The sequence below is a fragment of the Portunus trituberculatus genome, chromosome 17 (genome assembly GCF_017591435.1).
Source record: "Portunus trituberculatus isolate SZX2019 chromosome 17, ASM1759143v1, whole genome shotgun sequence".
NCBI lineage: Eukaryota > Metazoa > Arthropoda > Malacostraca > Decapoda > Portunidae > Portunus > Portunus trituberculatus.
In genome coordinates, this window is record NC_059271.1 from 10,409,220 (window position 1) to 10,434,219 (window position 25,000).

A 25,000-nucleotide genomic window follows, 5' to 3' on the forward strand; every position below is an offset into this window, starting at 1 on the left:
GGTCCTGAGATAGCCAGGATGATTGAGGAATTTGAATCATCTCTTCAAAAGAGGGATGTCTCTGATCTGCATCATGAACAGACACCCAGCATTCAAGAAGCCTTTGCGAGAGATGTATGTTCCCTTGTTGACATCATAGAAGATATGGGTAATCCATTTGCAGATGACAGCAAGGAGTTAATGACTTTGGATGCTAAGGATATTATATCCGCAGATGTTGCCAAGTCCATAGCTGAAGTGAGGACTTTGGGGCTCACACAATACAAAGCATACGTGGAAGAGCGTTTGTCAAAAAGAAATCAGGCAGTTGATGCCACAATACATTGCAACACTCTTCTTCTCTTCACCAATCAAAAGCACAGTGAAAAATCAGTGGAGAAACAGAAAACTTCTGAATTGAAAAGTGATCGCAGCTTATTTTCTAGATTTTATATTGCGAGTCAACGCAGAGATCCCGACCTTGACACCTTCTTCAGTCACGAAAATCAACCCCAGCCACCATCACTCAGTAAGAATGGGAAGATGAGGCAAGTAGATAAAGCTGATCTCCTAGACTGTTTAGAGGCTGTATCCTCTTCTCAGAAGACCGCCCCATCTGTAGATGCTAAAGTTCTTGATGGAGGAGCTGTTGTGAACTTTCTACAGGGAATTTCAGGGAAAACTTTCCAAGAGTACGGACAGGACATTTTCCTTCCCTATCTGAAGGGACAACTGGAATCTACTAGTCGCGTGGATGTAGTGTGGGACACATACCGAGATGATAGCCTAAAGTCTGAAGTTCGGGGGGATAGGGGAACTGGAACACGCAGGATTGTAACACCAAAAACAAAGGTTCCTGGAAACTGGAAAAGTTTCTTGCGAAATGACAAGAACAAAGAGGAGCTCTTCCAGTACTTGTCTGATGTAGCTGTGAAAGCACCCATCACAGGAGGAGAGATATATGTCACAAGCAGTTTTGTCCTCAAATACTAATGCAGATTTGAATATTTTGAGCCCATGCAACCACGAAGAGGCGGACACCAGGGTTATCTTACACACACTGGATGCCGCAAGAAAGGGAGCCTCCAAAATCTTGATCAGAACTGTTGATATCGATGTAGTTGTCTTGGCTATATCTCATTTCTTTTCCATCCAAGTGAAGGAAATGTGGATAGCATTCGGCACTGGATTCGCTGCTGGATACCTAACTGGATGAAACTTCCGGTCATGCAAACTGCTTGCACAGAACTTATCAGCTGTCATTGCAAATCATCATGCAAAGCCAAATGTAAATGCCACAAAGCTTATCTGCCATGTACCTCTTTGTGCAGATGTGATGGTCAGTGTTATCAAGAAACCTAAATGTTTGTAAATTTTGGCATTCCTAATATGTTTTCATTGTTTTTGGGAACCATTAAACATGGTAAGACACTAAAAATGTGTTTTCATCTGTCCTATTTTCCATATATGTCATCTACATATATTGTGCATTATAGGAGGACAGCTGATTGAATGAATGGCGGCCATCTTGAAATCCAAAATGGCTGAATCAAATCCATTTAAAAATGGCATCATTGAATTCATATACTCTTAAAACCATGGGATGCACCTTGAAAGTTTCTTTGTATCAGGTATGATTTGAGAGATATTAACAAAACAGTATTGAGGAGTGGCGGCCATCTTGAAATCCAAAATGGCAGACTCAAATGCATTTTATAAATGACTTCATTGAACCCGCTGCCCCTTGAAATATGGTGGTAGACCTTAAAAGTAAGACTGTATCTACCATATTAATGGAGATATTGCTCATACCATGTTTCACTAGATGGCCATATTGAAATCCAATATGGCGGCCACCAGGGGGGGCCATATTTTTGGGCTCCACCTCCAAAATCAAATGTATGGGTCTATACTATATGTGTTCCAAATTTGGTGCTTTCCTGAAAAGTGAACGATCATGTGACTTATCCGCCTAACTATATACATCTGAGACCAAAAACATAACATCTTACCTTACACTTGATATAAATATCCAATGGGCATACTCCCAGTTCACCATAGACATTACTTGTGTTTTTATGTACAAACAACATATGTTTTAGAAACTTTAAATGTAACACAATGTGTGTGTGTGTGTGTGTGTGTGTGTGTGTGTGTGTGTGTGTGTGTGTGTGTGTGTGTGTGTGTGTGTGTGTGTGTGTGTGTGTGTGTGTGTGTGGCTGCACTTGGTTTCGCCGTGATGGATATCAAATCCGGAAAAAAAAAATGGATCGTGAAGGGAACAGTGAAGAAAATAAAGAAACAGAGAAGAGAGTAAGGTAGAGAATTTAAATGTATTGCCTTTCTGTCTACTTTTAAGATCACTTTTGTTGACACAGGAGACTTTCATGGCGAGAGGGAGGAACTTTACTATATATTGACAAGTCTTCCTTTTCTAAGCCGTTTCCCACGTCTCTCTCTCTCTCTCTCTCTCTCTCTCTCTCTCTCTCTCTCTCTCTCTCTCTCTCTCTCTCTCTCTCTCTCCCCCACCCGTTTCATCCACCGGTACAGTATACAAGTTGCCTCTACTTTCCCATTAACCTTTCAACCTCCGCAGATTTTTTTCTCGCGGTATTTCTCAGTTACGTTTCTTTATATTTTTACGTCTGATGATCTTATGTACTTCTTCGAACTCTTCTTAGTGAGTTTCCTGCATGACAATTCTTTTTTTCATTTCTCCTTCATTCCTAAAATTTTGTTGACTCTCTCCCCTTTTAGTTTTATTTACCCACATATCGTCAAAGTCATTCTTTGTAAATGCTACCACAATGTTTAACCTCTTTTCTTAGTCAGATATTCCCTGATTTATCCAAAGTCACTTTACAAAAAAGGTAGATTGGTAAACAGAGTCAATAAGTGACTTAGGTTACTTGATTTTTAACCATAAAATATATCTCGCGATTTGTCGTCTTACAAAACTTGACCAATAAATTTTCTTTGAATTAGGATGGGAAGTAGAAATAAAGTACCAATTAGTGCAGGAGAGTAAAGTGCTTGGCTTTTGACAATTGCTGTATAAACTTACCATTGTAGCACTTCCTTCACCTTTACGTCCCCATGTCCTCTTTACCTTTCTAACCATATGCTCACTTCATCAAACATTCTCCATCCCCCTACAAGCTCCAATCTTCTCCTATATCGACACTCTCTTTGAAGTTTCTATAATCTCAATTCACCTCCTGAAAATTCATCTTTAGAAGCAAAACATGAAAGTCAAAGTAAGCAGGAACTCTTCCATATGATATCTCTTCCTCTTAGCTCTTCTTTTTCCATGGTTCCTTCTACTTCGTTCATATATTTCGTCCCTCTTTCGTCATCCTTTTCTATCTGTCCGCAAAGTGCCTCATCCTTGTGATTATTTAACGTATATCGTTTCTTATATTTTTTTTCTGTCTTCTCTATCTTTTTTCTAGTCATTCTCTTCCTTTCCTTTCTTTTCTTTTATCACCTTCCTCACTTCATGTATATTTCATCATTTCACCGTCAATCTCTTTCTCTTTTTTTTTCTTCTCTCTATCCTTTCTCATCCAGTATTTCTTCATATTTTTTTGCTTTTTTTTCCCCACCCACTTGTTCTCTTTATATTTTTTTTTCTCCCTTCAACCTCAGTCTTTATTTATTTTTCTTTCGTGAATGATAAGGTTAATCTGTCATGTTGTAAGGTCAAGTCGTTTTATATCTTTAGCCTGACCCACATTCTCTCTCTCTCTCTCTCTCTCTCTCTCTCTCTCTCTCTCTCTCTCTCTCTCTCTCTCTCTCTCTCTCTCTTAAAAACATATCTGTCTTCAAACATCTAACCATCGTTTCCTCCTCCTCATCTTCGTCCTCCTCCTCTTTTTCTCCTCCTCCTCCTCCTCCTCCTCCTCCTCCTCCTCCTCCTCCTTTTTCTTCTTCTTCTTCTTCTTCTTCTTCTTTTTTCTTTTCTTTTCTTCTTCTTCTTCTTCTTCTTCTTCTTCTTCTTCTTCTTCTTCTTCTTCTTTTTCTTCTTCTTTTCCTTCTTCTTTTTCTCTTCCTCCTCCTCCTCCTCCTCCTCCTCCTTCTCCTTTACTTGGTGGAATATTGCATGACATTATTGAAGTTTAGGATCCCCAACCAGAGACTCCTTCCTTCTATCCATCTCTCCTACTCCGTATTACTAATTTTGCATCTTTTCATGTTTATTTGGTAGATTTATGAATATTTACGCTGTCTCTTATCATGTCATCGTCTCCTGAATTATTTTGTTGTTGTTTTTTCTTATCATATCATTTCCTGGCGATTTGAGTGTAGCTTTTGTTTTGATATTGCAGTTAACCCCTTCAGTACCATGACACGTTTTCATATCTATTTTGTTTACTGTTTGGTGATTTTTTACAGCTTCAGATACTTATGTGGGGATTAGAATAGCAATGACTCTGGCTATTAATCTTCTGACCCCCATAGATCCTTCCTAATATAAATACAATCGGCTAATCCCAAAACTCATGGTAAAAATACGTCTCAGTACTGAAAGGGTTAACTTTATCTTATTCTCTACAAATGTTTTGATGGGTTAAATACTTTTCTTTTGCTTCTTTTCGTAACGTCGTTTCCTACATTCTCTTTTTATTAATTTCAGTGTAGTCTTATTTTTTTAATGTTGTAGTTATATTTATCAGGATAAATATAGATAAAGTAGTCTCCAGAAATGTTCACCTGGTGTAAATATGTTGTGTTTGGATAGAATATAAGAGCAAATGAAATAAGGAATGCTGCAAGACTTACACGTGTCAGACTCAGAATTGTTATATTGCATTTCATTTTCTCGTCGTTATCCCAATGAACCTTCAAATTGTCTGTAGTTCAATTTGCCCCAATTTTAAAAAACCAATAAGAACGATTTATTCACAAAGAGGAAAGGAGTGACAATTTTGGTACGTCTTGCAAACATTCGTCATTGGTGTTTGCTTCACTTATTGGAATGTAAGTAAGCTTTCATATTAGATTGGAGTTTAATTTATTGAGTTTTGAAAGTAAATGGAAATGAGATATTTTGAAGAAGGAAATAAATGGCAGCTGCGATATACGTTTTCCAAAAAAAATCACCATTTCAGATTCTTAATGAAATTTCTAGAAGTCAAATTAAATAGACTTTTTTTCCTTCCTCTTGTTTTTCACCTGCTTACTCGTCTCTCTCTCTCTCTCTCTCTCTCTCTCTCTCTCTCTCTCTCTCTCTCTCTCTCTCTCTCTCTCTCTCTCTCTCTCTCTCTCTCTCTCTCTCTCTCTCTCTCTCTCTCTCTCTCTCTCTCTCTCTCTCTCTCTGATCGTCTGTTTTCCCCTTCCCTTTTACCTTCCAACCCCACTTTCGTCAGTCTCTTCTCCCTTCTTTTCTTTATTTCCTCCCGTCTCTCTTTCCTCTATCTTCTCCTCCCCGTCTCATCTCTTTCGTCTATCTCATCTCTTCTCCTCCTTTTCTCTTTCTTCTCCTCTTACCTCCTTTCCGCCAAATAAGCCAGCAAGGATTTGCGTGGAATCTATTTGAAATGTGTCCCTCGCCTTCGTTTAGCCTCCCTCTCTCTCTCTCTCTCTCTCTCTCTCTCTCTCTCTCTCTCTCTCTCTCTCTCTCTCTCTCTCTCTCTCTCTCTCTCTCTCTCTCTCTCTCTCTCTCTCTCTCTCTCTCTCTCTCTCTCTCTCTCAAGAGCTTAAGACCAACACATGGGAAGATTAAAGATTGACGTCGTTTACTTTGTCTTGTAGTTTAAAGCTTTATTTTGATGCTACTTATTTTTACTTGTCATTTTTCTTGCGTGTTTTTAATTATTTTAGCACTTTTGAACTTTTCTGCTACTTTTCCTGTTTTTTTCTGGTATTTTTAAGTATGTTTTGCAGCATTTATATATATATATATATATATATATATATATATATATATATATATATATATATATATATATATATATATATATATATATATATATATATATATATATATATATATATATATATATATATATATATATATATATATATATATATATATATATATATATATATATATATATATATATATATATATATATATATATATATATATATATTATATGTTTTACTGGAGTGTTTTATTGAATTATTTACTTGTTTATTTGACTTAATTATTTAGTTATTTTGCTCATGTTTTTTTTATTTTCATTTATTCATTGATCTATTTACTTTTTATTTATTTGGGTAGTGATTTATTTATTCTTTTTTTGCATAACCTATACTACTGACCTATTGTTTGGCCTCATATTTCTAAGTGTTTGCTATGAGATTTTCAGTGTCACACATACATTTCAAATATATTGTGTTATTTATTCACATAAGTATTATTACTCATTTTTTTTTTTTTTACAATTTCTTATCTAGGTATCAAATTATACCCATATCAATTCAACACTTCTAAATTTATCCTACTCTTGTACACTTGTGTCTCAATAGCTTTTTTATTCTTTTTTTTACTTGAATACAAAATCCTCCAGAATATTATAATTAACGATACCAATAACTAACACTCCAAAAACATCACGTCTATACTTGAAAATATAATAACCATTGATAGAATTGATAAGCCTTTTCGCTGCATGGTGAAGGCTGGGATGAGGTGACCACTCACGTAACAAGGCTCACTGGCTATGGAGGCAAGGCAGGTTGTTGTATTCTCACGCACGCTTCATGTAGATCCAGGCCGCAGGCTGACGAATGGGAGCACTAATGTCAAAGCATTGGCTACAGGTCGAGAGTGGTGCGTTGCTAGTGTTCCTGTCGCGTGTGTTTGATGTCGACAGTATGATCTCCCTTTTCTTACTCTTGTCATTCCTTCATAAATATTTTTTCTTTTGTTTTCTGCTTTTCTCTCTCTTGCTATATCTTCACTTATGTTTCTCTTCTTTACCTCTCTCTCTCTCTCTCTCTCTCTCTCTCTCTCTCTCTCTCTCTCTCTCTCTCTCTCTCTCTCTCTCTCTCTCTCTCTCTCTCTCTCTCTCTCTCTCTCTCTCTCTCTCTCTCTCTCTCTCTCTCTCTGCTTTTAATCTTCTTTCCCTCGTAATAATCGTTTCACCTCCCTGATCACTTCTTCTTTAACATGTACTTGAATTTTATTTCTCGCCTCTGTTCATCTTCCACGGAAAGTCCTCTCACTTTTCTTTCTCTCCCACGCAATGCTTACTCACCTGGTTTCTCTCCTCTTCTCATTTACTATTACCACTAACAACTTCAAACTTCAGGTTATGTTTTTTATTCTACTTTTTTTTCCTATTCCAGGAGTAGGTAGTAAGGGATGCCAAACAATGATAGCCCCCCCTTACCCAGGATAAACGAAACATTATAGGAAAAATAAACAAAAGTACTGAGAGGTAGCACAATTCATTGTTGTTTATATTTACAAGCTCAGTATTCAGTGTTCGCTTTATTGTTGTCACGAACAGTTTGAAGACGAGTAGGGAAGGAAGACAAAAATGACTCAAAAAGCTCTGTATTGAACACCACTTCTCGAAAGAAAGCATTGAGGTGCTTCTCCATCCTGGTACCACTAAATCGACTTGCTAGAGATTCAAACAGCATCCTTTTTTCAACCTTGTGTTGGCGTCTTTATCTTCTTCACTGTACGGCGAATGATGTGGATGGTGAAGCTTCGTGGACAAAGTTGGGATGGGGATTATTATCGGGAGAAGATCTTGACGGAGCGCATCATTCCCTTTCTTCAAGACCCTCAAAATGTTCTGGACGTCACCCAAGTTACTTTTCTGCATGACAAAACACTGTACATGAAATCGCTGAGAAACCCAAAGCCTTCTAAAGGACAATTAACAACACTGATTTCTTTGGCAATGAAGAGTGGCCAAGTAATTCTCCTGATCTAAATGTCTGTGAACACGTTGGATTTATCTTGAAGGGCAAGATTGAAGTAAGGATGCTGTCTGAATCTCTAGCAAGTCTGTTTAGTCGTGCCAGGATGAAGAAGCATATCGATACTGTCCTCCGAGTAGTGGAATTCAATAAGAACCTTTTTGAGTCACTTTTGTCTTCCTTACCTGCTTGTTTTTAAGCTGTTCGAGACGCCAATGAAACGAACACTGAATATTGAGCTTGTAATATAAACCAACAACGAATTGTACTACCCATCGGTACTTTTTTTTTCCCCTATCATACATACTTCGTTTATCCTGGCTAGGGGAGGGAGCCCTTGGGCACCTGCAGAAACAATAATTTACTCCCAGCGAGGCGTAATACCACTAGTTCTAATCTGGACCAATTCTGGTCTGGGTTAGTTCAGGGGGTGCTGTGAACTTACCAATGAAGCTACTTGTGAACTCGCTGAACGTTTCCTTTTGTATCTCATAACACAAAGGGACAGTTATATTTTGCCCTCTAAGGACAACACTCCCTCTTCACACAAAACTACATGCACGTACTACACACGCACACACACACACACACACACACACACACACACACACACACACACACACACACACACACACACACACACACACACACACACTTAACTTAAAATCTAGAAAATGGCTATTCTAACACCATTCTCGGAGTTCCCTTCTACGAAGAGGACCATAAATATCTCTGGCCGAATTGCTCTCTCGGTATCGACCATATATGTCTTGACAACCCCCCCTCAACATTTTCTTCATTAACTTCTGCAATATTCGCGGTCTTCGATCTAATTTTCAATCTTTAGAACACCACCTCTCCTATTCTAAAACCTCATCTTTTCCTCACCGAAACACAACTGTCTGAGGCAACTGACAGTAGTCCCTTTTCTGTTCCCTCCTACTTTGTCTATCCTCATTTTCGTCCCAAAGTTAGATGTTGCGCCTATGTGCGCAACGACTTAACTTGCTCTCTTGCCCTCGTTCTTGAATCTTCAGAGTTTTACACCATCTGGCTTCGATCTAAAAGTCATTCTCTAACGAAATTTATCTGTGCTATGTTCCTTTTCCCTAACTCCTCTGACTGTAAGAAATTCTTTGGTTGTTTATCTTTCAAAGTGGTGGACATTCTATCCCTCTATCCCTTCTCGGAGATCTGTATCCTTGGAAATATCAATGTTCGCCACCAGCTTTGGTTTTCTTCTCCCTTCACTGGTCATCCTAGTGAACTAGCTTTCAACTTTGCTATCCTCCATGATTTAGAGTAATTGGTGCAACACCCTACTTGTATTCCTAACCATCTTGGAGATACGCCCAACATTCTTGATCTTTTCCCTACCTTTAATCCTTCTGCTTATGCTGTTACCATATTTTCTCTATTGTGGTCGTCCTCCTCCGGCGTTTTGCTTCTGCCTGTTGGGTGGACCTGAGGAGGTATTATGCTGGTTTTCCCTGGGATCTCTAGGTGCTGAACAGATAACAAAGGTGATAGTGTCTGGCATGGAGACGTACATTCCTCACTCTTTTTCTCAATCTAAACTTTCTAAACCTTAGTCAAACACAGTCATATCTCGCACTTTGCTTGGTAGAGAGGTTGCCCACAAAAGTACTTGAGCCTTCCATCATCTGAATCTCATACTCTTTATAATTGTGCCTATAGAATCATGTCAAGTCTTTTCTTCAATCTACCAAATGCTCTCTCGTAAATAGAAAATGTCAAAATCTTTCAAACTCCAGCTTCTTGTATCAAAAATATCTCCAATAACTTTACTTCTTCATCTTTCCCTCCTTTATTTCATCTTGATGCTATCACATCTGTATCTAAAGTTGAACTCTTATCTCAGACTTTTGTTAAAAACTCTACCTTGGATGATTCTGGGTTTGTCCTTCCTCTCCTCCATCTGACTATCTCATTTCTTCGATTGAAATTCTTCGTAATGATGTTTTTCCATGCTCTCGCTGGCCTAAAACCCTCGGGAGGCTTATGAACCTAATGGGATCCCTCCTATTGTTCTCAAAAAGTGTGCCTCCGTGTTTGCAACTTGCCTCACCAAACTCTTCCAACTCTGTCTATTGACTTTCCTTCTTGGTGGAAGTTTGCCTACTTTCAGCCTGTTCTTAAGAAGGGTAACCGTTCGAATCTCTCAAACTATCACCCTATAGCTTTAATCTCTTGCTTGCCTAAAGTCTTTTGAATTTATCCTCAATAGAAAGATTCTTGAACATCTGTTATTTTACAATCTATCTGATCGCCTTTATGGTTTCTGTCAACGTCACACTATTGGTGATCTTTTGGCTTTTCTTTTAGTGCCTTGGTCATCTTTTTTTAGAGATTTTGGTGAAACTTTTGCTGCTGTCTTAGACATATCAAAAGCTTTTGATAGAGTCTGATACAAAACTTTGATTTCAAAACTATCTTCCTACAATTTCTATCCTTTTCTCTAGAACATTATTTCAATTTTCTTCTCCGACCGTTGTATTGCTGCTGAGGTAGGTAACCACTGTTTTTTTCTCCTAAATCTGTTAACAGTGGTGTTCCTTTGGGTTCTGTCCTATCATCCACTTTCCTCCTATTATTCACTTATGATCTAAACCAGTCTTCTTGCCCTATCCATTCCTGCTCTGATGATACCATCCTACACCTTTCTACGTCTTTTCAAAGACGACCAACCCTTCAGGAAATTAACATGTCACGCAGGCCACAAAACGTCTGATCTCCTTAAGATTTCTGAGAGATAATTTAGTAGTGTTCAATGACTCATAAGCTCAATTACTCCATCTGTCAACTTAATTCAACCTTCCAGACAACCATCCCCTCTTCTTCAATGACACTCAAATGTCCCCCTTCTCTACACTGAATATCAACGGTTTGTTTTTCACTTATGTTCTAAACTGGAAACTTCACATCTCATCTCTTGCTAAAATAGCTTCTATGAAATTAAGCGTTCTAAGGTGTCTCCGCCTGTTTTTCTCATCCCACAACTGTTAACTTTGTATATGAGTCTTATCCGCCCCTGTATGGGCTCTTCGCATGCATTGGGTGGTTCCACTTACACAGATCTATTACGAGTAGATAGGGTGGAATCAAAAGTTTTTCGTCTCATCAACTTCTCTCATTTCACTGATTTTCTTCAGCCTCTCTCACCGCCGGAATGTTGCATCTCTTACTATCTTCTACTGCTACTTTCATGCTAACTACTCTTGATCTCGATAACTGCAAGCCTTCCCCCCTCCTGCGGCCTCACTGTACAAAGCTTTCTTCTTCCTCTCACCCGTATTCTGTCCAACTCTTTAATGCAAGAGTTAACAAGTACTTTCAATCATTCATACCTTTCTTTGGTAAAAACTCTGGAAGTTCCTACCTACTTCTTCTATATTTCCAACCTCATATGGCGACTTAATTTTAGAGGGAGATTTCAAGACATTTATCCCTTTCTTTTAGCTAACTCTCTCGGACTTGCAAGAGGACTGGCAACTAAGTGGGCCTTTTTTTTCGTTTTATGTTGCCCTTGGCCAGCTTTTCCCTCTTACATTTAAAAAAAAAATTACCATGCAACTAGTTTTCTTTGTATATATATTTTTGTACTATCAATAGATTGTGCACGTGTTAAACTATTAAGCTGTCGGCCCTGCATCCTTTTTTTTTTTTTCAATTCGGATTTATCTTATTCTTCGATCAGTAACTTGCTGTATTTTTATACTCATGTGTCCAGTTTAAGCCTCTTAAACGGCAGCTCAGTTTTTGTTGAGCTTCAAGATCCATTGCTCAGAATTTTACTAGTTTGGTGCGAGTGTTATGGATGTGCTCTATATTAAGGCAACATAAATGGGTACGCTCTGATTTGAGGCGATACAGTAAGAATGAAATAAATGGAGACGCAAATTTGATGGATGATTCGTTACAAATGAATTTTAGCTCCTTCAATGCAAGACACATCATCTTAAAACTCTTCAACACCTATGCTCGTCTTTTCTTAACATTTAGGTGGTTGTAATTAACTGATTCCATGGACATTAAAAAAAAAATAGTAAATGAGATGAAAGTACGATCAAATATTTCTCTTAAAACTTGTAGAAGATTACGGGAAAGACTCACTGCCCATGAATAAGCTTAACTTAAAATTAACTTTCTGCGATATAAAGAATGTAGTTGATGTCTTGCTACTGATTAAACCAACCTCTTAATTCTCGCCTTTCTTTTTTCCGTGCAGACCCTTGCGGCCACATGGTGTGCTTGCGGGGCCAGGTGTGCCTCGTGGACCAGGAGAGAGTGCCGCGCTGCCTCTGTAACTCCACTTGCCCCACCACGTTGTCCCCCGTGTGTGCCAGCGACGGAACCACCTACAGGCAAGTGTCAGAGCTCCGGAACCATGTGTTTGTTATAGTGTGTTTTGATGTTTAGAGTTTTTTTCTTGATTATTGTTACCATTATTTTATTTATTGTGTTTTTTTGTGTGTCAAGGAGAAAAATGGGTTCAATATACTAGTTTAGAATAGTTAATGATACGCAGGAGATTACAAAAGTTGGCAAATTAAGATTTTTCGTAATACACATCATGTAATGTTCGTAGGTGTGTTTTAGACTCCTTCACGTCTAATCTTTTTTATCTTTTTTTTCTCGGTACATTCTTTTTATCACGTGTTCCTTTTTTCTGTTCTTCCGTGAATATTGTGTTTCCATTAACATTCTAGTCATTTTCTTTGAGTGTTTTTTTTTCCTTTTTTTTCCTAATAGATACGTTGAACTCTTTTTTATATGCATTTTGTGTTTTCAGTGAATATATATTTAATAAGACTTATTTTTTAGTGTTGTCAGCGTTATTATTATTGCTATTATTATTATTTTTATTATTATTATTATTATTGTTGTTGTTATAACTTTTATTATTATTATAATTATTTTTATTATTATTATTATTATTATTACTATTATTGTTATTATTATTATTATTGTTATTATTATTATTATTATTATTATTATTATTATTATTATTATTATTATTATTATTATTATTATCATTATTATTATCATTATTATTATTTCAATTGTTATTATCATCATCGTCACCATCATCATCAGTAATATAATTATCTTTATTATTATTATTATTATTATTATTATTATTATCATTATTATTGTTATCATTAATGTTATTATTATTATTATCATTATTGTTATTATTATTATTATTATTAAAATTATTATTATTATTATTATTATTATTATTATTATTATTACTATGTTTGTTGTTGAATATGAAGTTATTGTTGTTAATGTTGTTTTTGTTGTTGTCAGTATTATCGTTATTACTATCACCATTACTATCATCATCATCGTCGTTGTCCTTATTGTTGAGGCATGACCTGATTCCCATGACTAACACAACAGTTTTGGACAGCATTTCTATCACATCTGTTGCGAGCACTGCAATTACTTTCTGGTGCACGTTACATCACATCATTCTTTTACTTTAGTGACAATATGAACATGAAATTACTTTATACAGTAGAAGCAATTACTGAGTATATACATATATATCTTTATAAGTATCTTTTTTATCTTATGTCTTTCATTTTGCCTTTATATACATTTTTTTTACTATCTACTGTCTCTTCATGTCTATCATTATTTTTTTCTTCCTTTCTTCAACTGTATACATTTTTCTTTCTCGTATCTTCCCTCTTCAGATTTTTTCTTTTCTCTCTCTCTTTCTTCGAACTTGTCTCATATATTTGTCTTCCCTTCACTTCCTTTCTCTTTAATTGTATCTCTCTCTCTCTCTCTCTCTCTCTCTCTCTCTCTCTCTCTCTCTCTCTCTCTCTCTCTCTCTCTCTCTCTCTCTCTCTCTCTCTCTCTCTCTCTCTCTCTTTCCAAGAACATCACTCACTCACGCTACACACAACTTTACAACTAATGTGTCAGTAATATTACGTGTGGAACTCAGCAAACAGCAATATCTCACGTCCGGCCAGGCAGAAATATGATGAAATAAAATAATTGGAAGGAAATCAAATAGTATGTAAAGGTAAACTCCTGTAAAAATCAAGTTATAGTTCCAGGTGCCCTATAATGTAGATTGGAGGGAATAGAACATTAATAAGGATTTCCTGTATAGAGAGAGATACTGGTAATTATATAATGAATATGTGAAGAGTTGACCATATCACTGGATGGGACTGAATTGGCAAGGTAGGAATGACAGAAGAGACGGTGTTGAAAGGACTTAGGATTTCTCAGTAAAGAAATAGAAATTAGATGTGTGGAAGAGTGTGTGTGTGTGTGTGTGTGTGTGTGTGTGTGTGTGTGTGTGTGTGTGTGTGTGTGTGTGTGTGTGTAATTCACCTCGGACGTCTGCTGGTCACCCAGCCAGTCTTCCCCATTACGGAGCGAGCTCAGAGCTCATAGACCGATCTTCGGGTAGGACTGAGACCACATCAACACACAACATACACCGGGAAAACGAAGCCACAACCCCTCGAGTTACATCCCGTACTTATTTACTGCTAGATGAACAGGGGCCACACATTAAGAGGCTTGCCCATTTGCCTCGCCGCTTACCGGGACTCGAACCCGGTCCTCTCGATTATGAGTCGAGCGTGTTAACCACTACAGTACGTGGTGTGTGTGTGTGTGTGTGTGTGTGTGAGAGAGGGAGAGAAAGAGAGCAGTAGTAGTATCACCAACACCTTTATCGTTTATCTTTTTGTTTTTTCTTGTTTTCGTTATTTTTTCTAGTAGTAGTAGTAGTAGCAGTAGAAGTAGTAATAGCTGTTGTTGTTGTTGTTATAATAATAATAGTTGTAACAGCATTAAGAATAGTAGTATTAGTAATAGTAGTAGTAGTAGTAGTAGTAGTAGTAGTAGTAGTAGTAGTAGTAGTAGCAGCAGCAGCAATGATGGTGGCGGTTTTAGTGAAGGCATGTCTGTTATTGTAGTAATTGAAGTTAAAGTTTTCTGTTACATTGTGTGTAGTGATAATAGTACAATTAAGGGAAGCGTCAGAAAGAGGTATATTTAAGTGCTTAAGGAATATTGACGGAAGGAGACATCTTTAAGTTTTCATGTCTCTCGCTCTTATATTCCCTCAAAATCACAGCAGATGGCGTGACATTAAGACATAGTTCAGCGCACTATTGTTTTCAGCATAAAATTACGTAGAGGAGAACGATAATTGGCATGACAGTATTATTCATGTAATTGTAACCCTTTTAAATATAACGAATTGACTGTTTGTTATATTTATTTCTTAACTTGATTTTCCATGAATCTTGTCACTTATTTTTCAGTATGTATCTAAATCCTTTCGTTTATATTGTCTTATAATGAGTAGGTACATTTTGTTTATTTTACCATATCATGTGAGGGAGCTCTATTTGAAAACGTTGTGTATTATCAATCTTTTCTTCTGTTTAATAAAGAATTTGTATTTATTTATTTTTTTTCATTATTTATCATGAGAAGGAATATAGTTTTGAAATTTTATGCTTTCTAGAGAGTATTTTTTTCCATCTCGCTTCAATTTCTGTGATGGTTATTGTTGAAACTTTTGTCATTGTGTTCAAGAAATACACTCCCGCCCACATCCTTTCATAATACACAACAAGACATTGATATACGTCATCTTTCTTTTTTCTTTTTCTTTCTTTTTCCGCTATAAAAATCGTCATTTTGGGGGAAGTGATGGAGTGGCACAAAAAGCGGACACACACACACACACACACACACACACACACACGCGCGCGCGCGCGCACAGGCGGATGTTATTATTTTTCGTTACCATTGCTGTCATTGTTATTATTAGTATTATTATTGTTATTATATTAGTATTATTATTATTATTATTATTATTATTATTATTATTATTATTATTATTATTATTAAAATTATTATCATTATTATTATTACTATTTTTATTATTATTATTATTATTATTATCATTATTATTATTATTATTATTATTATTATTATTATTATCATTGTTATTCTTGTTATTACTATCATTATTGTTATTATAATTATGATGATTACTAGTACTACTACTACTATTACTACTACTGCTGCTACTACTATTACTACTACTACTACTACTACTACTACTGTTGCTGTTGCTGCTGCTGCTGCTGCTGCTGTTGCTGCTGCTGCTGCTACTTCTACTGTTGCTATTACAATTAATGATAATCATCATTATTATTATTATTATTATTATTATTATTATGATTATTATCATTATTATTATTATTATTATTATTATTACTATCATTTTTGGTATTATCATTATTACTATTAGTAGCAGTAGTAGTAGTAGTAGTAGTAGTAGTATTGTTATTATTATCATTATTATTTTTTTTTTATTATTATTATTATCATTATTAATATTGTTATTGTTATTACTTTCAATTTTTTATTATTATTATTACTATCATCATTATTATTATTATTAATATAATTATCATTATTATTATTATTATTATTATTATTATTATTATTATTATTATTATTATTATTATTATTATTATTATTATTATTATTATTATTATTATTATTATTATTATTATCATCATCATTACTATTATTATTAATATTATTATTATTATTGTTATTATTATTATTATTATTATTACTATTATCATTATTATTTTTATAAAATAATGATAATAATAATAATAATAATAATAATAATAATAATAATAATAATAATAATAATAATGACAACAATAATAACAACAACAATGACAATACTCTAATCATTGTATACCTACCATTCCAGTAATGAATGCATGATGAACTTCGAGGCGTGTCGGCAGAGAAACACACTCACTATTCTGTACAGAGGCGAGTGTTCCTCAGGTAAGCCTTGGCTCCCTCACCTTTGCCACCACCATCACCACCACCACCACGACCACCACCACCACCACCACCCCCACCACCACCAACAACAACAACAACAACAACAACAACAACAACTATCCCATCACCATCATCATTATCTATTTTCTTTTATTTGTCGCCATTGTTATCCAAATCATCACACTTTCTTACTTTCAAACATTTTCACCTTTCTTTTTTTTTCTTAATTATTCAACGTTTCGACGAAATTATTCACCCATTTTTCATCGATTTCACTTTACTTTTGTCCTTCTGTCATTCACGTCCACCAGAACTCAAAAAAATCCTAATTTTCTCTCTCTCTCTCTCTCTCTCTCTCTCTCTCTCTCTCTCTCTCTCTCTCTCTCTCTCTCTCTCTCTCTCTCTCTCTCTGGTCTAATTGTTATTCGCTTTACCGCCATGACTCACTTTAACTGTAGCTGACTCACATATCTAGCCCCAGAAATACGCGGCCGTGTATCACTGAGAGTCGGCTGCGTCCATCACTGTTCGTCTTGGTTTTGCGAGGCGCGCCAGTTCAGTGTTTACTTGTGTTTCATCACCGTCTTACTGCTGCTGCTACTGTTGATGATTGTGATGATCCTGCTACGTTTATTGCCTCGGTCCTTCTCGCACTTAATATAGCAAGTTTTTTTTTTTTATATAATCTCTGTCTTTCTTGGTGCTTTTCCTATATTTTTTTTCCTGTTGAAGTGTTGTTTTTATATATCTTCTATTTTTTTTTAGGTTCGTATCTTCTTTAATGTGGTAGTTTCTCTCTCTCTCTCTCTCTCTCTCTCTCTCTCTCTCTCTCTCTCTCTCTCTCTCTCTCTCTCTCTCTCTCTCTCTCTCTCTCTCTCTCTCTCTCTCTCTCTCTCTTTCCGTTAACGTGTTCTTGCATTGTTTTTATTTATTTTCTTATTCAAGTTTTCCTCGTTACGGTACGGAGCTTCCGTCCCTTTTTTCCTTGCTCATTTTTTTTTCTCTCTCCATCTCGTAGACAGCACGTCTTTCTCTACGACTTTCTTCCTCCTATTTTTTTTTTTTTTTCTGCTTAGTTTTCGCTGTTGTACTATGGAGTCTTCTTCCTTATTTAACATCGGTAGTGTTTTTTTTTCTCTCTCTCTCTAAAAGTCAGTCCGGTTATATATATATATATATATATATATATATATATATATATATATATATATATATATATATATATATATATATATATATATATTTACTTATTGGTTTATTTATTTATTTTTTTCTTATTTATTTATTCATTTTTTTTATTTATCTACTTATTTTTTTGCCGTAAGGATGGGTGTATGTTTTACATTAAGCGTTCTAGTTTGTATTTTTCATTTGTCTCTGTTTTCTCTTTTTTAAAGTATTAGTCTGATGCTGTCATATTACAAGTCATTTTCCTGTCACTTGACTTAGTTGTCTATTTATTACACCTTTATATATTTATTCGCCTCAGTTTCTCTCCTCTTATACATCTTACTGTGGAATATTAAGCTTGTTTCAGTCTCTACTGCGCTCTCTTTTCTGGCTTTCTGGACTCCACTGCCTTCCCTATAAAGTCTCCTCTTAACAAGATGCTGTTTTTAGTTCTGGCACTTGTACTCCTCGCCGTTCATGGTAAACATACGTATCATCATCATCATTCATTCATACATCCTTCATCCATTTTCTGCTACCGTAAGCTACAATGATAAATTAACATGTTGTGTTATAAAAAATGCTTTATAGATATTTTGTTCTATTTCATATTTATTTTCACAGGAATAAATCCATGTTTGCCTCACTTTTTTTTTTTCTTTTCGAATCATCAACGTAATTTTGTGAAACATGCTGAGTTGAACTTTTTATTCATTTATTATTTATTCGTCCCCTCTTTTAGCAGTGTTCCGAGTCCATGCTACGCCTCCTTTCCTCTTCAAGAACCTGAAGACGACAAATTAACACATCTATTCCAAACAAACAGGAGTCAACCCGTGTCGCGAGGTGGGGTGCCGAGCCGGGCAGGTCTGCATGGTGAACCAATACGGTGTGGCAACATGTCAGTGCCCGCATTCCTGTGCACCGGTGGTGACTCCTGTGTGTGGCACGGACAAGGTCACCTACGAGAGTCGCTGCCACCTGGAGAAGGAGGCGTGTGTCATGCAGAAATCCATCACTGTGGCCTTTGTAGGATCCTGTGGTAAGTGGTGACGAGTTTAGAGTCTATTTTTTTCCCTTTCTTTATACTCTCTCTCTCTCTCTCTCTCTCTCTCTCTCTCTCTCTCTCTCTCTCTCTCTCTCTCTCTCTCTCTCTCTCTCTCTCTCTCTCTCACATCTTGTTGAAATTAAATTACTTTCCCGCACCTTTTCTTGTGTGCTTATCTCTTAAACTTCAACTTCCTTACTCACGGATCTTCCCTTTTTCGTCTTTTTCTTCTTTTTTTCAGTTTTTCTTTCTCTCATTCGTTCCATTTCCTTTTGTGAGCTGGCTTATTTTTAAAGTTAAAGTTTTCATATTAATTTGGCTTTTTTTTTATTCCTTTTTATGCTCTCTCTCTCTCTCTCTCTCTCTCTCTCTCTCTCTCTCTCTCTCTCTCTCTCTCTCTCTCTCTCTCTCTCTCTCTCTCTCTCTCTCTCTCTCTCTCTCTCTCTCTCTCTCTCTCCTTTTTAAATGTTGAAGTAATTTAGTTTTCCACACTTACAATTTCCACGCACCTCGTCTCGCTTCGCCTCGCCTCACACCCTCTCGCTTAAAAAAACTACTCTTGACCTACACACCCTTTCCTGCACGCCCACACGAGCACAATCTCTCTCTCTCTCTCTCTCTCTCTCTCTCTCTCTCTCTCTCTCTCTCTCTCTCTCTCTCTCTCTCTCTCTCTCTCGCGAAATTATTGTCTGTAGTACCAAACAACACTTTTTTTTTCGTACACAATTTATTTTTTGTTATAATCCATGAGAGAGAGAGAGAGAGAGAGAGAGAGAGAGAGTACTAATATCTAGAGGATAGAAGAAAAGGGAAATACAAGCCATGAAGAGGAGGAGGAGGAGGAGGAGGAGGAGGAGGAGGAGGAAGAGGGGAGAAAAGAGAAAGGGCTGCCTGCCACCTTAATTGGATGTAAGATCCCTTGAGCCCCTACCTCCCCTCTTTCCTTACCTCCTCCTCCTCCTCCTCCTCCTCCTCCTCCTCCTCCTGGCACGCATGTCACTCTGTCTCTTTAATATGATCATTCTTGTCGATGTCATCATAATCGTCACTTTTTTTTTTCTTTTATGGACAGATTTTTGTTACACTTCTTTTTTTCTCACTTTGATTATCCATTTCCTTCTTGTTTTCTATTTTCTCTCTTTTCTCACTTTAACTAACCGTTTTCTTGTTTTATTCTCTCTCTTTCTCTCACTTTCATGATCCGTTTTCTTGTTGTTTTTATTTTCCCTTTTTCTCACTTTAATTTTCCGTTTTTTTTTTTCACCTCTTTTCGTTCTCCACCTACACTTCTTTGTCCCTTATCCCATCTGCTGTTTTCTTTCTTTCCTCTTCCATCCTCCAGCCTTTTCTTTGTGTTCTTATTCCTCATCCTCCCCAGTGTCTCTCTCTCTCTCTCTCTCTCTCTCTCTCTCTCTCTCTCTCTCTCTCTCTCTCTCTCTCTCTCTCTCTCTCTCTCTCTCTCTCTCTCTCTCTCCTTTTACCACCTACAATTTTACTTTTATCCTTTCCATTCTCTTTTCCTCCTCCTCCTCCTCCTCCTCCTCCTCCTCCTCCTCCTCCTCCTCCTCCTCCTCCTCCTTTTCCTCTTCTTTCTCTTCCTCTTTCTCTTCCTCTTCCTGCTCAGCACATTAACATATATGCAGAATAGTCCACCAATAACTCGATGCTCAATACAGTATATAAATCCTTCACCACCACCACCACCACCACCACCACCTCGCACTCCTTCCTTCGTATAATTCTTTCATATTGAATTCATATTGTTAAAGTGGACATCGATTTCTTATATATGCATGGCTACTTTTTTTTCTTATTGACATTTCTCCCGAGGGTATAAATATTTTTGCTTTGGAGGAATTGAATCTTAAATCTGCCATGAGCATTGAGTTTGTTTTTTCTTTCACTTTTTTGTTTATTATCTTCATTGGTTTATTTTTCTTTTCTGTTGGTGGCATTTCCTTTTTTTTTTTTTCTTCTTCGTTCTTAATGCTTTGTTGCGGTGATTATTTATTCTATTCATCTGGTGCAGTTTGTGTGTTTGTGTATTTAGTGTTTTGCAAGTCACCTGCCGTGTGATTTGGGTAACTGCTTCGTTAAGTGGCTTCATAGATTTTACTGTGTTAAGGAATATTTTTCGTTGCTTTTTTACATTGTTATATATATACTCTCATTATTAGTATTTTTTCATCATTATTGTTAGTATCATTATTGTCATTATCATTATTTTCATTATTATTATTATTGTGGAAATGTGGGGAAGGGATACACTAGAGGTTGATGAGTACTTTCCTTCCTGACTAGTTTCGTCTTACAGCTTTTTTAAGAGGAAAGAACAGTTAGTTAAGGTTAATTATTTCCTCTGAAGAAACTGTAATGCGAAACTCCTGAGGAAGTAAAGAACTCTTCCTCACCCTGGACCTATCTCTTCCCACCTTCCCACAAATTGCCACAATGTTCTTACGTTATCATTACTACTATTGTTGTTATTATTATTATTATTATTATTATTATTATTATTATTATTATTATTATTATTGTTATTATTATTATCATCATCATCATCATCATCATCATCATCGTTTGAATTTTTACTGTACATTTTTTTTTCCTTCTGCTTGAGGCACTTTTTTTTCTTTTCTTTCTTTTTTTTTTACACTAACGTGTCAGTTGCATGCGAAGTAGAAGTTTGTGTGTGTGTGTGTGTGTGTGTGTGTGTGTGTGTGTGTGTGTGTGTGTGTGTGTGTACGCATACCATTACACTCGAACGCTCTAATGGTCGGTTCAGAAATTGGCGTCGCGTAAATGGACAAACCATGAATTCACAACCTCGTTTCGGCGATCCGCTCTCTCTCTCTCTCTCTCTCTCTCTCTCTCTCTCTCTCTCTCTCTCTCTCTCTCTCTCTCTCTCTCTCTCTCTCTCTCTCTCTCTCTCTCTCTCTCTCTCTCAAATGATAAAACAAAAGGACTTGAAATGAACGGGATCGAATAGTATCCTTTTATTCCCGTGTTTTTTTTTTTTTTTGTACTTTTGCGTTATTTTGTTCAACTGCTCTCTCTCTCTCTCTCTCTCTCTCTCTCTCTCTCTCTCTCTCTCTCTCTCTCTCTCTCTCTCTCTCTCTCTCTCTCTCTCTCTCTCTCTCTCTTGTGTGTGTGACTCACTATTTGCCTTGCTCTCTTTAGCTCTCTTTTTATTAACTTTTTTTTTTTATCTATAAACGCGCGCGGTTCGTCGAATAGAATAGCTTACAAAGGATCCGTTTATAACTTATTGTTTGTTCGCGCGTGAATTTATGAAGCGCAGGCAGCGTGCGTGATGGAGTGGCCGCTGCTGCACGCTTGATTTATTTAAGGTGATACCCCATGATTTGCCTTCAGTGGCCAGTCAGTGTTAAAAGCGACGTTTCCGTGACTTGCCTGGTAGTTGTGCTGGTGGCGGTGGTGGTGGTACTCGGCCCAGTATGCCTTATTAATCTAAAGCTATAGTAGTTAATGGGCTATAAATAAGAGTCTTAATCGAAGCTTCCATATCTATAAATGTCTCAATTCTGACTTTGAGACAATTTAAAGTAGAGAGGTCTGAGTTTTTGTATGGCGTTGAGGAATTTTAAGCTATAGTAGAGTAATGGCTGCAAATGTAAAGGGTAATCGAAACGTCTGCAACGAAAGTCCCTGAATCATAAACGGTTTGGTGCCTTGACTTACAAGTAAAGGTATTCCATTGAGAGAAATTTTTGGTCTTCTTTATCGTATATAGGAATGTTTAAGTTAGCAGCTGAAATATAAATGTTTCAACTTTCCGACTGTTAGCAAATATATTCCACAGCATCAAAGATTTTTCTTGTGTATCGCAAAGGAATAAAATAAATAGTGTACGAACCGGCAAAACTATACAAAATTATTGGAATGTTTATAATGTGTTGCCTCCTGAATTATAAATGTTTATACCATTGACTTTTGTAACAAATGTATTCCAGTGAAGGAGATATTCGTTTCTTGTGTGGTATAGAGGAATGTAAAGCTACAAGAGAATAGTGTCCAAAAATACTTTGGCATAAATTGGAGTTTTTAAGTTTTTTAAGCTTTTGAACTACAAATGTTTCAAGTTTCCAAAGTTTTACGAAATACGCTCCAGTGTGTTGAGGATTCGATATGTGCAATGTAAAGCAGTTTCAACCTGCTTTTAATACATGAACTGGTAAAACCCTAAGTAATTGATGAAATGTATAATGAGTCAGCATTTGAATGATTTACATTTCAACTCCCCTTTTTTTTCTTTCTTTTTTTTTTTTGATAGATGCATTTTAACTAAATAAAGACTCATGTCCTGTGATGCATAAATAATTAAAGACTAGGGCAGAAAATTAGTCAAAGCCTCTAAGGAAAAATAAATGTTTCTTTTACAGTTAGCAGCCGATATTTATGATAGTTGCAAGTACTTGACTGTTTAGTAAATGTATTCCGCCGAGGTTAAGATTTTTCAGGCGGATCGTAAGGAAATCGCAAGTAATTGCATATGAACCTCCAAAAATATAAAGAGTAATAAAAGAGGCATAATGTTAATAAATTAAATATAAACGTTTCAGTTGCGGTGGTTTAGTAAATGCATTCCAGCGAAGTAACGATTCTTTATGTAAAGCTACGGCAGACTAGCTGTCAGAATCACCAAGTCTTTGGCGCCAGCACATAGACCACAAATGTTCCAACTCCTTGGCCTCTTAATAAATGTATACCATTGAATTAATGATCCGTTGCTTGTGTAGCGTAAAGGAATCTACAGCCAAAGTGCAGCAGGAGCCGAAAGTGCCGGAGACTAATCGAAGTCTTTCATGCTCTTAACTATAAATGCCTCCATTCCCCGTCAGACTCTTAGTGAAGCCAATTCATCATTAATCTTCGCAGTAAGTCATTATATTTATGGATTTTACGAGTCTTGATAACTGTGTTCGTTTCAGTTTCCAAACATCCAATACTAACTCACGGTGTGTTGTAATAAAAACATATCTTGAACTCTCTATAAACAGATTTTCTTTCTCCAAATTGGAGAACAAACTACATTCATTTTGAATTTACACACGAAACCTCGATAAAACTTAAGAAATACAAAAGTGAGAACGAAGCTTGAAGATTTCTGATTTAAGTCATTTTGGATAATACTTTTGGCTCAGCACTAAAGGTTGTTGTATTCAGTGGCTCTTTTTTCACTTCTTTGCAACATTTGACCACAGCTGGTGTTACTTGAAATAAGGTACCGGTATTTCAGTTATTTCAAGCACGCTTAAAGAAGCGGTAACAAAGTAATGAATACATGACATATGGTGATATTAGCTAATGACTCAGGCGTTAATGGATAGACTTATAGTAATAGTGCTCATTATGAAAGAGGTCATGGCATATACATGAAATGCGACAACTATTAACACTTTCTATAACCCAATTGATTTGTTGCCTCTTTCTTATTATTGCGGAATTATATAAATGGTCTTAATATACTCTTAGCAAATACTCTGAAAGATATTTCGCTTAATCAAGCGATTATTTAAGGGGCAATGATGTACACCCTCTTGGGAAAACTTTATTTCTAATGCAATTTGTTGCATTGCTTATTCATAAAACTTTAAATGATGCAAATTTCTGTCAACTGTCATTCACACATTTTAAATCTCCCACGTTTTTAGGGAATGGTATTTATAAAGTACCTGGAGGCAATTGATTTATCACATTTTTCTTTCGTTCGTCTTGCTCCATCATAACATTTCTTATAAATACAGAAATACCTGCGTCCAAACATTCTTCAGATATTACTTATGCCTCGCTGACCGGTCGGAGGCGTGTGATGAGCGATGTGTAGAGCTAAGTGACGGAAAAGCGAGGTCGGAAATGAAGACTCCAGCTGAGAAAGAAGCAGAGGGAGAAAGGTTCGTCCTGTACTTGATTTACTTGTCTTCTGTTATTTGGTCACGCGTTGCTGTCAACAACATTCTGGGATCAGACTCTGTACCCTTCCAGCATTTATGACGAATGTTTGAGCGAGCGTGG

General features: G+C 36.4%; 1 protein-coding gene across 1 annotated transcript in view; it reads left to right on the plus strand.

The window, feature by feature from the left end:
* The window catches only part of LOC123505059 (agrin-like), a 336,722-nt gene that overhangs the window by 228,529 nt on the left and 83,193 nt on the right, over positions 1-25,000 (plus strand). The window contains 3 exon segments of the mRNA XM_045256087.1: positions 12,110-12,245; positions 16,667-16,746; positions 18,743-18,958. Of these exon segments, the coding sequence (XP_045112022.1) occupies positions 12,110-12,245; positions 16,667-16,746; positions 18,743-18,958 (432 nt within the window).